Here is a 17,758-nt window from a genome sequence, read left to right on the forward strand (position 1 = left end):
AATGGCAATGACTACATTCCTTGATCCTAAGTGGTTCCCACCTCTTCCCTGACTCCACCAGGGCTGTGGTGCCAGGCGCTCTGGGAGGTTCTCTGCTGGTTCTTTTCTTGGTCCTTGAAGCCGCCTTGACTTCACACGTGGCCATCTTTGAACCTGCAGCAACATGGCACCTTGCATGGGCTCCTCCGACGTAAGCCTATGCCAACGAAGAAGGCCTGAGGAAGGCCAAGGCTGGCCTTCAAGACACAAGTCAGGAAGGTCCCTGCCGTCAAAGATGACTCATGATAAGATACTTCTTGTGCTTGTTAGAGCCCTTGGGCAGCCTCCGAGGTCTTTACCCCAACTAGCCCCAAACTGGTAGAGTAGCCATGGGAATGAGGTAGCGCACCATAGTAAACACCTCACAGGGCCTGCCCTTCCTTTACTCTTTCTAGGGTAAATCACTGTATCCTGACTAATGCCAAGAACCTACTAGGTGCTGGACACTTGTGGGACCTCATCTCCTTTGGTTCTCATAGAAGGCCCTTGGTCAGCAGCTGTGCCATCTCTCAAGGTCACATAGCCATAGCCAGACAGTGCCATTGGACCTGTGCAGTCTGGCCCAGAGCCTGTGCTCTTATCCTTCATCCCGTGCCCTTGGGTTTGCTGCCATGTACTGGAGGTCTTGCATGGGGCCACCAGCCCAGGGCGGACTCCACAGTCCTCCATCTGATTTTCAGGTTGCCTGGACTTGTAGGAGCAAGTGGGTGCCCAAGAGCCTTGTGGCCTATTGTCCTGTGGCTCAGAAAAGTCCACTAGCCCTTCAGAACCAGGGTCCTCGAAGTAGAGGTCTATGCTGGGGGCAGACAGGGATCCCCAGGGCTCAGTCTGACATTCTGGGGGTTTCCATTCTACTAGGGGCCCCACAGTGCTTCCTGGCTGTTGTTTTGGAGGGCTGAGAGAGGGACAGGTGGCAGGCCTGGCACTGCTTTGGCCTTATGTCTTTTCCGGATGGAAGGAGCCACCAAGGTGGACCCTGGCAGCCCCTGTGAGGTCACCGTGCCTCCAGAGCTCAGGCAACCTTGCCTTTCACTTAATTCCCTGCTCTGCTCAGTGGCAGCTGCAAGATATTGCCACTCTGGGCTTGAGGACAGGAAGTGTGAACGGGGGTGGGAGGTGGGGAGGCAGGCCAGGGGCCTCTCTTGAGGCCATGTTTTTATTACAAACTCATTACTTTGTACTTAGTTGTAGGTCTATTTCGTGAGGTTTGGGGGAGTCGAAGTCATGGGGTCCCAAGGACCCCTCAGGCCGCTGCTCCATGCCTGGTGTCATTATAGTTCCTAGTCCTTCTTTCTTGTTTTAGGTTAAAGAGAAAATTTTGGCACCAAAGTAGAGCACAGCATGGGCTCCTTTTTTCTCTTATTGAGTGGGTGTCTTAGAGGATGTGGGCTCAGCTGATTTGAGTTGATCTAGAGTAAGCACCAGCCCTCCACCTGCAGTCCCAAACTCCTCCAGGGAGGAAGAGGGGCTCTCCGGCCCTGCAGAGAGGAAGGCTCGCCACTCCAGGTGAGATGCAGTCCATATCGCTTGCAGAGGGGAGCAGCTCCTAGGGCGGGGGTCCTGGGGGGCGGAGGGTGTGCATTGTGGTCAGTGGTTCCTGCGGGTGTGGCCAGTCTGTGCCTGTGTGTCCTGTTAGGCTGGACCACCCCATAGAGACAGCTAGAGGCATCCGCCGGTCGCCAGACACTCACTAGTAAGTTGACCGGGAACTCGTCACCCACCGGTTCCTTCCTGCGACAGGAGGGAATGCCAGCCACCTTCCACGGCTGGGGAGCATGTGCGTCTACACACGCACTAGCACGCCATCATGAGGTGCAGCCTTGTAGCAGCTGACATAGAAGCATTTGCTTGGAGGGCCCAGGCCCCACAGAAGGGGATTTTTTTTTCCTGAGACCCCTACCGATATAGTCCCCCCGAAAGACTAGAGTGACCCACCCTCCGGAGAGGGTGAGTCCCACAGATCACCCACTGGGGCGAGCACCTGCACTTGCTTGGGGACTCCCATGACTGGCGGATGTTGGCTCTCTGGCTCTGGCAGTCCTCCCCTGAGTAGCTTCCGAGGAGATGGTGTCCAAGGGAGGAAGCTCTGCCAACCTAGCATGGTGCCGGAAGTCAGCAGCACGTTTCGAAAACGGCAGCTCTATCCTTTAGCTTAAGGCCCCGGCCTAGGGCCTTTGCCCCCATGTGTCTGACTTCCCCTGCTCATAAAACGAGGGGCCTGAGCTGGGGAACCTCCAGGGGTCCTTTCGATTCAGCTGCACCGAGAAAGTTCTATACGTGGTCCTGAGAGATGGAGGACCCCACGAGGCCTGAGCCCTGCTGGCTCCCTGCTCTGGGCCACGCTGCTTCCAAACACTGACGCTTGCCTGATTTCTAGCCCAGAACCTTCCTCCGGGCCCCTGGCTCTGCTGGCCTGCAGAACAGGATCTAGCTTGCCTCCCCACCACATCGAGTGCTCCTCCACCTGGCTGCCCGCTGGAGTTGTCCCGAGACCTTTTAAAAACATTGGTGCTCGCACCTGGCCTCCAGAAAGTGTGATTTAATTCCTGTGAGGTAGGGCCTGGGCAGCGGATTCGTCTGTGTAAGCTCCCCAGGTATTTTCTCAGGTGAGGTGTGACCCACTGACCCACATGTTGGTTCTCCGCGGCGGAACCAGTCTGGGGACAGGAGTGTAAATCATCTTCCCCTGCCCTTGCCCGTGGCCCGGCCTTGCTGCCGGTGTCCACAGTAGATTCCAGCTGCCTGAACGGCTCAAGCAAGGACCCCCGGGGGGGCAGGGGTTCAACATCCCACAGCCCCTCTGCTGGTGTCCTGTGGGTGTTCAAGGTGGTCTGGTGGGTGGGCTCCTCCAGCATCCCCCCTCCCCACTCCCCGGGCCTCCTGCCCCTGACTCAGGCTTCCCCATCCGCTGAGGGGTCGCCCTGCCCCCCCCCCCCCCGTGGGAGGAGGATGCGTGGAAGGAGCACTCCCCAGCTCCCGTCCCTGGCTGGGGAGTGTTCCTCGGCAACCGCCCAGCCTGATACCGGATCGGAGTTCACATGATTCTCCCTCGGCTCCAACGGGCAGCCTCCAGCTGGGGTTTTCTAAGCCCGGGCTGGGAGGTGTGGTCTATGGAAAATCTCCGAGGGGAAGCCCGGGGCCGGCTGCAGGGCGTCCGCCAGTCCCCGCAAGGTGGGTCCAGTCTCCTCCCCCAGGCCTCCCGGAGCGGCTTCGGGGAGCCCGGCTGTTGGAGGTTTGAGGGCAGAGCCGGGTGGACAGAGAAGCCGCAGGTCCGTAGGGCTGCGCTCCCTGCCTGCTCCTCCCGGCCGCCCTCCTGGGGTCTGCAGGCTAAGCAGGCGGGGCATCGTGCCAGCTGTGTTCAGACGGAGGAGCATGACTCATGAATGGGTCGACAAACCCATTTAGTAGCTAACGATCCGCGTTTTAGAAAACCTAATAGCGATGATCCGGGTGCCCGGCAAGTAGCAGGGTGAGTACTGCTCCGGGGAAGTTGGTTTCTCGGGCCGCTCCGGCCGCGTGCTTGCTTGTGCACCCTGCCTGTGCGTGCTCGGTTACAACGTCAGGTGGGTTCTGACGGTGGCTTGTGGTCACAAGAGCTGAAAAGGGAACCAACTCGTGCTGTGGTGCCAGGTTCGGGATTCGGATCCACCCAGCTTACTGTGGGAACCTGAGCCACCAGGTTCTGCGCAAGGAACGGCAGTGCCAGCCCCACTGGCTTCGGGGCCACCCACCTTGGAGGCAGTTACGAGGGTTGTAAAGGTGACACTGTCTCCCTGCCATTGTTGCTGGAGGGAGGATATTTATTTGGGAGCAAGGTGGGGGAAGGAGGGCTGTCCCAGAGGGAGGTAAATGTGAGGCTCCAACCGCGTGCGTGGGGAAGGGCGCCGAGGGGCAGGGAAGCTGGGCCTGCAGGAAACCCCGGGCTCGTGGGTAAGTGCGTGCGAGCGGCCCTCAGAACAGACGCGGGGATGAGATCACCGTCTACACGGCCGCTCAGTGCCAGCGGCAGGCGCCTCCGCCCTCTGGCAGGAACGCAGGACACTGGCCTGGTGTCCAGGGGGCGCTTCCTTCCTGCCGGGACTGATCTCTGGTGGTGGTTAGAGTCCCAGGAGATGGTGCTGAGGCGCGTCTGTATCCAGATTCACTTTTAGGTGTTGGGCTGTCTTGCATATACAGCCTTCCAGCTTCTCAGCCGGATGATGAGGCTCGGGGTGGGGGTGGGGGACACAGGGGCCCTCGTGTCGGTTCTCTGCCCCGACCCCCACTGCTTGGGCATCTGCAGGACCCGGTGCACACAGGGTTCTGCTGGCGGAGAGGCCAGCGCAGGCCTCAGCCCAGGGCACTCGTGGGGCATCTGAGGACTGGGGCTCGGAGAAGCCCCAAGGTGGACGGTGACACGCTCAGTGGTAATCGTGACAGACGGAACGAGAACGTGACGCGGAAGAGAGCCTGGGCCCATCTGAGTTCAAAACCTGGCCTGCTCCATCATGACTTGAGTCCTATGCAGGTCAGTTCACCTGTCTGAGCCTCAGTTTCCTTGTCTGTAAAATGAGCCCCAGTGAGAGTGGTGTGGAAAGAACGTGTGCACACAAGTGCCCCCGGCCGGCGGAGGGCTCTCTGCTGATGTGGCTTGGCTCTGCCATTCTGTCTGGGTTTTCCCATTTACATATCACTTCTGCACCCACTGTGTCCCCTGATTTATGAGGAGCAGGTTTCCTATGGGGACCAGGTTGAGAAAGGACACCCCTGGCAAGGCATAGTTTCCACCCGGGGGTACCTTGGGAAGCAGTAGAAGCGGAGGCTGACTGTGATGATAAGACCTGGGTGATCTGGGGATCCCTGGGTGGCTCAGCGGTTTAGCATCTGCCTTTGGCCCAGGGTATGATCCTGGAGACCCAGGATCGAGTCCCACATGGAGCCTGCTTCTCCCTCTGCCTGTGTCTCTGCCTCTCTCTCTCTCTCTCTCTCTCTCTCTCTCTCTCTCTCTCTGTGTGTGTCTCTCATGAATGAATAAATAAAATCTTAAAGAAAAAAAAAAAGACCCGGGTGATCAAGCTGGAGTCTCTGACCACCTCCGGAGGCCAGAGCAGGTGCCAGGCTGCTGGAGGGGAGGCCACAATGAATCTTCCTTCTTACTTTTCTATTAATGATATGCCTGCTGTCCCAGCACCCAACCTCAAAGCCACCCATCCAGCTACTCACCCATTCATCCATCTGTCTGTCCATTCAGTCACTCATCTATCCATCTACCCCCTCATCCACCTGCCCCTCCGTCTTTCCACCCACCCGCCTGCCTACTTGTCCACCTCTCCATCCACCTATAAATAATTTTTGAGGCCTCAGGATCAAGTGCTGAGGAGCATCTCAGATTTGTCCCTGACTGGGCTCCCCAACCCTACCTCCCTTCTAAATAGTAGTCAGTTTCTCCAGCTTCTTGTCTCCTCTCTGGCCCTGCTTCCTCCTACCTAAACCCTGTCATGCCAAGCTACTCTACCTAGACCCTGTCATGCCAAGCTACTCTCGGTTCTCCAAGAGTGCCAATTACCTCTCTCATATTCAGCCTGTTGCACACATTGTTTCCACAGACAGAAACCCCCCTCTGCTTGGGCAGCCCTTCCCCCTTCTTCTGTCTTAGCCTAACTGGCTGCTCAGGAAGGCTTTTCTGGCTGGGTCAGGGTACCTCTTATGAACTCCCTTAAAATCACATGCTCTCCACAGGAGCTGGTTTCACCTGTCTTCACCACTGTCCCAGGAGAGGAAAAGAAACTTGAGTTACACTAAGTGACTGTCTAGCGCAATGGCTTCCGTGCAACAGATACTCAATAAGTATCTGTTGTGTGAATGGATAAGTGAATGAATAAATGGGTGGATGGATGGATGGATGGTTGGGTGGATGGATGGATGGATGGGTGGATGGAAGGTTGGAGAGCCTTTGAAGGATTTGAAGTAGGAATGATTACATTAGATTTGCATTTTAGAGGATGGCTTAAAGGGCGGTAAGAGGGAGCCAGAAAGTCCAATAGGAGGACATTGTACTGATTCTGAGGATGAATTCCTGACCAAGCCAATCTAGAGCATTGGTGAGGGAACAGAAGAGGAGGAGACTGTTGGGGAAAAATTTAGGAATTGAGAATGCTAGAACTGAGTAATTAATTGGATGCTTTGGATGAAGATGAGGAAAGAAGCCAAAAGCCATTCAACTAGGCAGGTAGAGATGCCCTTTCTGAGAGCAGATTAGTGCAGAAAATGATGGGAGTTGGGGGGGGTGGTGCTCACTGAGCAGGTCCAGTGAGGCAGCAGGATGCTAGTTGTGTCCACTATCCACCTGCTGGGAGTCATCAGAGTACAGATGGGGTTGAAACCACAGGGGCATGCTGTCCCACAGAGGATGTGTGTGGAATGAAAAGTACAAGCCAACATTAAATGTGAGTGTGAGGGATGCTCACAGCACCACTGTACCCTGTCTCAGGTGATAGCTCCTGTTCTATGAGATTGGAGGCTACCTGAGGGTGGGAGAAACAGAGAAACTGGACTCTTGGGCAAGCCACCCCATCTCTCTGGGCCTTGGTTTCCTCATCCCTAAAATGGGGGAAAGAACAGGGCTGTTGGGAAGACAGGGGAGGGCAGACATGAAATGCTCTGTAAACCATAAAAGATTTGGCAAATATGAGGCATAAGTACCCTGACAGTTCTGGTCACTATTTCTCGAGAGACTGAAGCAGGTTACTGACCTTCCATGGGCTGTATCCTGGCTCTGCCCACAAGGTTCTGCTAGGTTTTCAACTTCCCTCTCAGGCACCTCTGCTCCCCAGCTTGGGAATGCATGTTATCTGGACACTTACCCTGCCCCTTACCAGGAGCCAAATCGCTGGCCTTCTGGACCTCCGAGAGCCTTGCTGCTCAGAATGCGCTCCGTGGGCCAGCTGCCCCGACGCCACTAGGAGCGTGAGGCAAACTCCCCAGCTCCACCCCAGACCCACTGACTTGGAAACTCTAAAGGTGAGGCTCAATAATCTGTTTTAAACAAATCTTCCAGGTGACTCAGAAGCACCCAAGTTCGAAAACCATTGCTGTGGAACACCCAAATCCTCTTTTCTTGCTACAAGCAAACGTAGGAGGTGCTTTAATCTAAACATAGTAAATGTTTCTTCTTGGCCCTGCAGGCTTGACTATTTTTGACTTTGGTTGCCCAAATTTGATTATTGCTGGCCTAGGAAAGAGGAAGGGACAAGCTGTTGCCCTGGCACCCAACCCCCACGTTCCGTGGTGCCCCCCCCCCCCCCCCCCCCCCCCCCCCCCCGCCCCGCGCCAAGTACACTCACCGCTAGTAAACAATAGGCTTCAGCCTGGTGACTTTCAGTGAATTCCTAAGACCTGAGAGCACCTGTTCCTCCCCCCCCCCCCCCCCCGCAATGGCTCCCTTCGCCCTGTTTTGTTAGCACCTGGGGGTCTGTGCTGATGAATGATCTTTTCTTCTTCTTCTTTTTTTAAGATTTTATTTATTTATTCATGAGAGACACACACACACAGAGAGGCAGAGACACAGGCAGAGGGAGAAGCAGGCTCCATGCAGGGAGCCCAATGTGAGACTCAATCCTGGGTCTCCAGGATCACACCCTGGGCGGAAGTCAGGTGCTAAACCACTGAGCCACCCAGGGATCCCCTGAATCTTATCTTCTTGCAGGTGGACTTTATCTGGACTGCAGAGCACCTGAGGTAAATGCAGAGATGGGCGCTGTCCTGGGCAGGTGCTCCTGGGGACTGTTGGGGACCTGTGTGGGCATCTACTTCCTCGTATGGAAGCCAGCTGGCTGTTTGGCCCCACAGGGTTGGGCTTGGGAGGCAGGGATAGGAGGGCTGGTGAGTGGAAGGTGAGTGCAGCTGAAGTTTGATGCGCTGGGCTGCTTGCAGAGTTTTGGGGTTGTGGGGCTCAGCCACCCCCTTTCCCTTCCTCTCACCATGAAAACATATAAGCAAACCCAAAAAGTAAAAAACCAAAAAACAAAAAACAAGAAAATGCCCTTGTGCGCTGTTGATGGGAATGTAAAATGGTGCAGCTGCTGTGGAAAACAGAATAGCAGTTCCTCAAAAAATTAAAAATAGAACTACCATATGATCCAGTTATTCCACTTCTGGGTATCTACCCAAAAGAACTGAAAGCAGGGACGCAAATAGATACCAACCTTCCATGTCCATAGCAGCATTATTCACAATAGCCAATAAGTAGGGTAGAAACAACTCGAGTGTCCATCGACTAATGAATGGAAAAACAAAATATGGTAAATACTTGCAATAGAATCTTATTGAGCCTTAGAAAGGAAGGAACTTCTGTGATATGTTGCAACATGAATGAATCTCGAGGACATTTCTTCGCTAAGTGGAATAAGCCTGTCACAAAAAGACGAGCCCGGAACTGTTTCCCTTATACAAGGTCCCTAGAATAGTCAGATTCCCAGAAATGGAGAGTTGAGTGGTGGGTGCCAGGAACTGGGGAGCAGAGGAGGATGGGGGACTTAGTGTTTAAAGGGACGGAGTTTCAGTTTGGGAAGAAGGGAGTGTCCTGGAGGCGGCTAGTAGTGCACGCACGTTGCACAAGTATGAAGGTCCTTTGCATTGCTGACCAGGGCACCTAAAAATGATTAATGTGGTGAATTTTATGTTATATAGATTTAACCACAATTAAGAACAAGAAGAAGCACTCCCCCCCACCACCATCACTGAGACCCCAGGCTGTGTCCTGGGGAGGATGGAGAGCTGAGCCCCACCGGGAGGCCTCTACTTCTTGAGGCTGAGAGGTTGGGAGTGAGTCTCAGGTGGGGGGACTGGCTGGCAGGGGGCAGGGGGGGATTGGACCTGGAGCAAGGAAACCTGGTTTCTTTCTTTTTTCTCTTAAAGATTTTATTTATTCATGAGACACACAGAGAAAGAGGCAGAGACACAGGCAGAGGGATAAGCAGGCTCCTTGTGGGGAGCCCGATGCGGGACTCGATCCCAGGACCCCAGGATCACTCCCTGAGCCAGAGGCAGACGCTCAACCGCTGAGCCACCCGGGAGCCCCGGGCCTGATTTCTAATGCATATGCTTCCTCCCTCAGTCTGGCTCTGGGCAACCTTGGTTTCCTCACCTGTCAAATGGGGAAGTGGCAATCACTCATTCATTCCAGAAGTGTTTGAGGGTACCCGTGAAGAGCCAGGCACTGTTGGAGGCACATGTGGCCTCGGCCTCTTGGAATTCAGAATTTGCGACCATGGAGACTGTACATTCTGAAGGCAGGGGGGTGAAGTTGGTTTGTGGGTGGGGTGAGGAGAATCTTAGCTATTACAATGATGTGTCACCCTTCAAAGGGCCACAGCACGTAAACAGGTGTGTCGTGTGTCTAGGGCATTAAAATTTCATGGAAAGGAGGCGGTCAGGGGGAGCAAAGTGTTTAATGTGGCCTGCTGGGAGGATGATTCTTAAATAGAAAAATTGAAAAGTCCTGATTTAGATGCAGTGATTTTTCAGTGGAGCCAGAAGGTTCAATCAATAGAGTAGTTTAGGGGGTGCCTGGGTGGCTCAGGCGGTTAGGCAGCTGCCTTGAGCTAAGGTCATGATCCCGGGGTCCTGGAGTTGAGCCCTTGGTCAGGCTCCCTGCTCAGCAGGGAGTCTGCTTCTCCCTCTGCCCCTGCCCCTGCTCATGCACACTCTCTCTCTCTCTCTCTCTCTTGCTTGCTCGCTCTCATAAATAAATAAAAATCTTTAAAAAAAATAGCTTAGGGCTTTCGTTTTGATAGATTAATTTCTAATGAGGGCTTACAACAGAAATCTTTATTTTGTCTTGTTCGGACGTACCTGTATACATAGCAGGCGCCTTCTCTTTGTTAAATTCTTGACAACGCGAACTTCTCACGAGTGTAAGACCACCGTCTTTTCCCCTGCCTCTTTGCCTCTAGCTAAAGACAATGCTGTAACTTTGGCATCCATCCTTTTACGGGGCCCTGACACTGACCCAAGGGCAGGTGTTTCCACGCCCACATCACAGATGAGGATGTGGGTGCTCAGAGAGGGGGAACCATGTGCACAGCCTGGACAGGGCTCACCCCGGCCGGGTGCTCGTGTCTGAGGACCTCGCCTTGGGTCCTCAATTCAATGGACAGGTTGTGAGGCGGCACCGCCTGAGGAGCGCCCCGGAATCGAGGCAATGCCCCATGGGAAGCACGGTCTTTGTGTCTTGCCAGAGCACCACAGGACAAGGCAAGGTTGGGCCTCTTTGGGGCTGTCTGGAAAGGCCCCCAGAAGGATCTGTGGCCTCAGTGTTCCTGGGAGCAAGTAGGAAAAATGTGAATGATGCCTAGTGCGCTGGTAGGGAGAGTGGCTGGGGCCCTCACTGTGTGTGTGGCTTGCGATTGATCTTTACCTGGGGCGTCGCGTGGAGAGAGGGGGCCCGGGAGGAGTTTGTGCTCCCAAGAGCTCCCAGCCTTGCTCGCTGCCCTGAGATACCAGGGGAAATGAATAAGGGATGGGGAGCTGGGGAAGAGGGTTAGGGAGGCAAAAACCACGGTTGAGTGTCTTAGTGTGTGACCAAGACCGTGAACCGGACAGTCTAGCTGGGTTGGCGTTGGTCCATCTTCTCAATTAAGGGAGACCCTGAGAACAGCACCTGACATACAGCAGGTACTACATAATGGTAGCTGCCCTTATGTATCCTGAGCCTCCCCTGCCTTTACCTTTCAGGGGCTGGTCACCCACCGCCGAGGAGGCCCAGCCTTTGCCCAGCTCCAGCCACAGCCTCTGAACACGATGGAGGTCGAGCCCCGGGCCGGTCCCTGAGCCCCTGAGCGGGGAGGCCCCCGAGGCCCGAAGATGGGGAACTCCACCGCCGAGAACAACTCCCTGTGCACCATCGACCACACCATCCACCAGACGCTGGCCCCGGTGGTCTACGTGGCGGTGCTGGTGGTGGGCTTCCCGGCCAACTGCCTGTCGCTCTACTTCGGCTACCTGCAGATCAAGGCCCGGAACGAGCTGGGCGTGTACCTGTGCAACCTGACGCTGGCCGACCTCTTCTACATCTGCTCGCTCCCCTTCTGGCTGCAGTACGTGCTGCAGCACGACCACTGGTCGCACGGGGACCTGTCCTGCCAGGTGTGCGGCATCCTCCTCTACGAGAACATCTACATCAGCGTGGGCTTCCTCTGCTGCATCTCCATCGATCGCTACCTGGCCGTGGCGCACCCGTTCCGCTTCCACCAGTTCCGCACCCTCAAGGCGGCCGCGGGCGTGAGCGCGCTCATCTGGGTCAAGGAGCTGCTGACCAGCGTGTACTTCCTGATGCACAAGGAGGTGGTGGAGGACGAGGACCGGCACCGCGTCTGCTTCGAGCACTACCCGCTGGAGCCCTGGCAGCGCGGCATCAACTACTACCGCTTCCTGGTGGGCTTCCTGTTCCCGCTGGGCCTGCTGCTGGCCGCCTACCGCGGCATCCTGCGCGCCGTGCGCCGCAGCCACGGCACCCAGAAGAGCCGCAAGGACCAGATCCAGCGGCTGGTGCTCAGCACCGTGGTCATCTTCCTGGCCTGCTTCCTGCCCTACCACGCGCTGCTGCTCGTGCGCAGCCTCTGGGAGGCCAGCTGCCAGTTCGCCAGGGCCGTCTTCAACGCCTACCACTTCTCCCTGCTTCTCACCAGCTTCAACTGCGTGGCCGACCCCGTGCTCTACTGCTTCGTCAGCGAGTCCACGCACCGGGACCTGGGCCGCCTCCGCGGGGCCTGCCTGGCCTTCCTCAGCTGCGCCGGGCCCGGCCGGGCCGGGGAGGCCTACCCGCTGGGCGCCCCCGACGCCTCCGGGAAGAGCGATGAGCCCGAGCTGCTGGCCAGGCTCCACTCGACCTTCCAGACCCCGAACTCGCCCGGAGTCGGGGGGTCCCCCGTGGGCGGCTTGGCCTAGCCGGGGGGTGGCCCACCGTCGGGGGCCCCGTGGGGCCTGTGCTGGCACCGCCCGCACCCGCTCGGCCAGGAGCCAGAGCCTCTTTCCGCTGTGGGGGATGGTGGCCTGGGCCGCGGCGAGACCCCTGGTCCCAGGGAGCCTGCTGCGGCTTGCTGAGCCCGGGGGCGCGGGGTGGGCCCCGTGGGCTCCCGGGTGTTGCTGGGCCTCTGTGGAGGGGAAGACAGTGAACTGTCACCTCCGTGAGGTTCTCCAGGAGAAGCTGGGGAAGGGGTGCGTGTGCAGAGTGAGGACGTGAAGGGTGGGGACCTGGAGATGGGAGCGGGTACCTGGGTGCGCACCTGCCGGGACCTGCCAGTGCCATCGTCACAGATGACGCCTGTGCAGACGCCCTGGAGCTTCCCGAGGACGTGACACATGTGGCTGTACGGTCGTTAACACGCGGGCCCCAGTCCTCTGTGGAAAGCTGACCGGCGGGGGTGGCATGGGAAGGGAGGTGGGGAGGCGTTCGGGCCCTGGCACTGCGTGGGGGGGACAGTGCAGGGAGTGACGGGAGAGGATGTGCCCAGCTCCAGGAGAGAGTTGAGCGGATCCCCCAGGCCCGGGGACTAATGGAAGACAGATCCCGGGGCGCCCTGGGGCTCCCTGGGGCCATGCCTGTGGGCCTTTTAAACAGCCAGTACTGAAAGCTCAGGGTAGAGGCCTAAAGCCAGCGTGTCTCACGGAGTTCCCAACACACAGTCTAATGAGTTTTCCGTTTCCATCTGCCCAGAAGCACTGGACACGGAAGCTGCTGTGTGTGTGCACATGCGTGTGTGCACGTGAGTGTGTTCACGGTTAAAATGCCAGGGTCTCCGTGACTGCTGTGTGCCATGACACTGAGGCGAGGGTTATGTGCCTGCTGGCAGCATTGCTCCCCCCCCCACCAGTTCCTGCCTTTGTCCCCTGCCACACACCCTGTGGAGTGTCGAGCCGGTTCAGAGGGGCGCGTGGCATTCTCTCCGTGTTCTCACATACAACAAAACAGAACAGAGACACGTTCTCCAGCATCTCTCAGCCCAGAGGCCTGGGGTTAAGCTCCCCAGTGGTTTAATAGCCCCTGGGACAAGGAGAGGAGGGGGCCCTGGGCTTGCCCTCCCTCCTTGGTCCTCCAGCGAGGACCAGGAGGTCCTCCCTCCCCTCTGCCAGGGGCCCTCCTCACCACCTGGAGAGTGAGAGTGGGCCCGTGAGGCCACCTGTACCCCAGGGGACTGACTGCCATCTTTTGTTCTGTCCTGGAAGGTTCAGCGCGGGCTCATCTCTCCCACAACTTTGTGCCTGACCGCGTTGAGCCTCCACCCTGGTGAACATACCAAGGACCAGAAGAACTTCCTGTTGCTCCAAGGATCTGTCCACCTTTGCGGAAAGTGCTAGCCCTTCAGATTTCCTGGTGGGCGAGCTGGGGCCGGCTCTGACTTCCCTCCGAGTTCTGGGATTCAAGCCACCCACGCCCAAGGGGCTAGGTGGACTCGAGCCTTGGGAGGGGCCAGGGATCGGGAGATACCAGCTGGTGTCCACAGAACATTTCTGGAATCTCCTGAAAGGAAGGCCAAGGGGAACATCTTGAATCTCTCTTCCCCTCTACCCCCATCCTTCTCTAAAAGGTAGAGTTATCCAGAGTCTCTTACTCTCCAATGAGAAGTACCCAGAGGCTGGATGTGCCCAGGGAAGCGGCTTTGGCTTTGAGTGGGTAGCCCTATTCTAGCTCCTTATGGAGAGCCAACCATAACCCGAGGAGCTTCTCTTCCCCTTCCTGGAGAAGGAAGTGACCGGATCTGAAGGTGGCAGAAATGGCCACTCTGCCAAGGAAAGTCTACCCAGCCCCAGCTCAGAATCAGAGTGGGGCAATGGCACTGGTTGAGGCCTCCATGCCTCCTCACCCCAAATTTCCCCCTATTTTGACCTTAAACGTGGGTGTCCCCGTTGGGATGGACTGGGATGAGCTGAGGGTGGTTTCTTTTCCTATCAAGAGTTGTATTTTTGTATTGTCCTCTCTTTTATGCCAAGTATGTGTGTGTTGGACTGTGCAATGGATTTATGTAGTAAACTTGAGTCTGCAAATAAAGTAAAGTAACCAGCCACAGCTGGAGTGTGCTGCAGTCCTTATGGGGAAGGGGGGTCTTTCAACACCAGGGGGATCTAGAGGGCTCTGTGAAATACCCAACAGAGTCAGGAATTTCCAGGGATCGGCTTTCTTAGGGAAAACTCAAACAGAGAAATTAGGGTATTTGGCCTTGGTTACCCAGCAGTAACCAAAAAGAATGAAGCCCTTCAGTGAAGTTGGGTCTTCTCTCCCTCCTCTTGAGACTCAATCAAGTATCTTTAGCTCTTTAGCACATTGTTGCAGATCCACTCTGGGACTTAATTCAGCCCCCTTCCTTTTGAGGACAGAGCCCAGCCCTGTGATCAGGGGACTATCACACCCTCTGATCCCTATCTCCTCCCAGATCCCTGTTCCCCACGATGAGAAAAGGCTTGATCAGACCCTCCACCCTCCTCGTTAGGGAAGATTGCCAAACTAGAAAGACGTGTTGGAGTCATCTCTTGGGGCTGTCCTCACCGCTTGGGCTTTGTCTGGGGAGAGTCACATTCGTTGACCAGCCTTTTAGGTTTTAGCATCTTCTTGACAGGGACAGGCTACATGTTTATTGCTCAAGATCAACTGCATCATGTTAAAACGTAAATTTGGTTTGGGTTACTTAATCCTTCCCTGGGTCAGATTCCGGAGTCCTGAAGTATTCTGCAAGAATTGATCCTTCTTCCAAACAGACTAAATGAGGACATCACTGGGGATTAAGCCTCCTTTCTCCCCCGAGAGAATGGATGGACGAAAAGGCCCATCTGGTTTGGAAGGAAGGTGACAGAGTCATTAGATTCCTTTCTTATTCACCAGTGTTGCTTAGCAAGAGGAGGGCTCATCTTCCTGTTTATATACACTGGTCTGTGGGTTGGCCAGACAAGAGTGGGAGAAATTTTCAGCACAGAATACATCCCCATCTGCTGCTTTCCTCTGACTGATACGACCAAGCGAGCCAGAAGGTAGTCCACTTGGTTCAGTGCTTTTCTGAAAAACCTACTTCTTGAAGCTGGTGACCCTGCCACCTCCATTCCTGGAATTCACCTAGCAAGACAACAGCGTTGGATGGCACCCACCCCGAGGTCACAGTAGTACCTAATAACCTGGAGAAATGGTAGGATTTCAATTCCATCAGCTTTAATTCAACAACTCTCAGGACGCTGCTAGATTAGACATTAGACGTCAGTGCTGGAGTGTACCATAGAGATCATGAGATCCAATTTTCTCTCCGCTAACTTATCCCAGGTATATCCCCACCCCCACCCCCAAATGATGGTCCAGTTTCCAAACAAATACCACCAATGACACCAGTTTGCTCCTACCCAAGGGAAGTCATTCCAGGATCGGGGAGAAAATCCTAACTCCTAACGACAAAGCAGAACCAGTTTCCCCACTGGCCTTTAGAGCACATGAGCTGTGTCTCTGGGGCACATGGTCCTTCAGGTACTGGCATCTAAAGACGGTTTTCTTAGACTCCTTCTCAGTATTAACCCTTCCAAGCTTGTATTAGACAACGCCGCATTATACCGTAGTCATGAATATACCCCCCTCAGATCACAGTGCCTTCGAACAAGAACAATTTGTCTCCTGTTCACGCAAAGTCCAATGAGAGGCTGCTCATTCTGCCAAGTCTTCATCCAAGTAATGGCAGTGATTTAGGATCATTCCATCAAGAGATTCCAGCATCTTGAGGTCTTCTCCTTCCATCCACACAGGTAGGGGAAGCGGCACAAAGAAAATCTCTTGGGGCATTTACGGCCAACTCTGGAAGTGGCTGCTATCCCTGCTGTCCATGCCGCCCCAGACGTGGACACAGGCTCTTCATCGAAACACTGCCGAGACTGGGACGAATGTGAGCAGAACTTTACTAAAGGCTTGACCCAGAATCATCCTGTGGAACAGAAACACATGAAAACTAGATTGTGGAACCCAGCGCTCCAGTGGTCCCTGGGCTGGACCCTGCTAAGGAGTCTACTCTTGGCTTTCTTGCATCCTTGCCCTTTCCTCCCTTCAGGGCCGGGGGGTGTAGATACCTCACCCCAGAGCTAGGACCCTCATCCTCAGCCTTCTCCGGGCTCCCCCCGGTCTCAGGCTCTTTCCCAAACAACTTCATCATCTCCCCGTAACCTCCTAGCCACAGTGCAGATAACCTATGACACAGTCATGCCTTCAACTGCTCCAGGCCAGAGCGGAGCTCTGTTATTACTATTGCAAAACCAAAGGCCCATTAGCGTCTTTCCCCAAAATATGAATCAGAAATGTGATGGCAGCTTTACCAAGGTGAGGTTTCCTCTCTCCTAGCCATGGAGACTTCAGAAATGCCAGGGACGCTCTCAGAGGGCCCCCGTTCCACGGAGCTCTGCAATCGCCAATCAGGGACGAATATATCCCTGGAGGATGACTGGCCCGTGAAGCTGAGAGCCGGGAGGGGCTTGGGGAGCTGTGAGAAGTTGCAGATGGACAGACTGGGAGCTTATCTTGCCATGAGCACGTCAGCCCTGAGCCCACGTCAGCTGAAGCACAGACCTGTAGGTGGGGGCTCCTCGCCCAAATGACAAGGGAAAGTCTGGACAGTCCCAAACCCAGCTATTTCCGGCCAGGGGCTAGGCTGTGCCCCTGCATAGGGAGCACTGGAAATTAATCCCAGATTGCTTACTGATACTTAACTTTAACTTCTGCAGTGGAGTAGGCAACTTAAAGTAGCATGTGTTCCGTGCTTTACAACTAATTCCCCTTCAAGAACTGAAGTAGACATGTTTGTTTTTGTTTTTGTTTTTTTAAGATTTTATTTATTGATTCGAGAGACAGCAAGAGAGCACAAGCAGGGGGAGCAGCAGAGGGAGAGGGAGAAGCGGGACCCTCGCTGAGCAGGGAGCCCCATGTGGGACTCGATTCCAGGACCCCGGATCATGACCTGAGCTGAAGGCAGACGCTTTACCGACTGAGCCACCGGGGTGCCCCTGGAGTAGACGTGTTTGAGGAAATAAAATGAAGCAGGCCTAATAAGCGTCTGGGGCTGTAGCTGGGAAGCTGGACTACCCCATCTGGATGAGTCAGCCATCACTCAGCAGGGAACTAGCACAAGACACTGTCCTGGTGCAGCATGGGAGTGTAATGGGATGTGGTCAGTGACTCTGCTGTTAATTTTTTGGGAAATGTGCAGCGGAAGATGGTAAAGGAGATAAGGGCGAGCTGACTACAGCTGTCCCAGAGGATCCTGGGAGCCACCTGAGCCCCTACAGGGTCCTGACCCACCCCCCAGCTCCAGGAGCCTGGCTGCCCTCCTAGGCAGGGAGGCCAGAACCGCCGGCTCTGGGCTGGGTCTGAGCACATGGGGAGGAAGCAAGGAGTAGGGTCTGGCTCTGTGGTGAAGGGGTGTCTGGACCCATGGGGGTGACCAGAGGTGAGTGGCAGACAGGAGGTGATGGTGATAAATGGAAGGTTTGAAGGCCCAAGTAAACAAAACATTGTTTGAAAAAGAGCATTTCAGAGGTATAAATATTTTGGTGGCGGTGGTCAAGTCCTGAGCTCTGTAAAAGTACACTACATATTTGAACGTTCTATCATTTCTTAATTAGCCTGGGGGATTATTCTCGGCCCTGGTCATGCCTACTCTTGTGTCTGCCTGGCCAGCAATATTTTTTGCGGGTGTGCCCACAAATGGTTGGTCAGAGAACCCTC

General features: G+C 55.3%; 1 protein-coding gene across 5 annotated transcripts in view; it reads left to right on the forward strand.

Annotated features, from left to right (window-relative positions):
* Positions 1-14,083, forward strand: part of GPR68 (G protein-coupled receptor 68) — a 28,508-nt gene extending 14,425 nt beyond the window's left edge. For 2 of the 5 annotated variants that reach the window (XM_055303559.1, XM_055303557.1), the window contains exon 2: positions 10,753-14,083. In XM_055303559.1, the coding sequence (XP_055159534.1) occupies positions 10,882-11,964 (1,083 nt within the window). In that variant the 5' untranslated portion in view covers positions 10,753-10,881 and the 3' untranslated portion in view covers positions 11,965-14,083. Of the gene's footprint in view, positions 1-3,230; positions 3,509-4,311; positions 4,547-7,666; positions 7,756-10,752 lie in introns of those variants that run through there. The other 3 variants (XM_055303556.1, XM_055303558.1, XM_055303560.1) reach the window with 3 other exon arrangements.
* Positions 14,084-17,758: the final 3,675 nt, after the last annotated feature.

Source organism: Nyctereutes procyonoides, unplaced genomic scaffold, assembly GCF_905146905.1.
Source record: "Nyctereutes procyonoides isolate TBG_1078 unplaced genomic scaffold, NYPRO_anot_genome, whole genome shotgun sequence".
In the NCBI taxonomy this organism is placed as follows: Eukaryota; Metazoa; Chordata; class Mammalia; order Carnivora; family Canidae; genus Nyctereutes; species Nyctereutes procyonoides.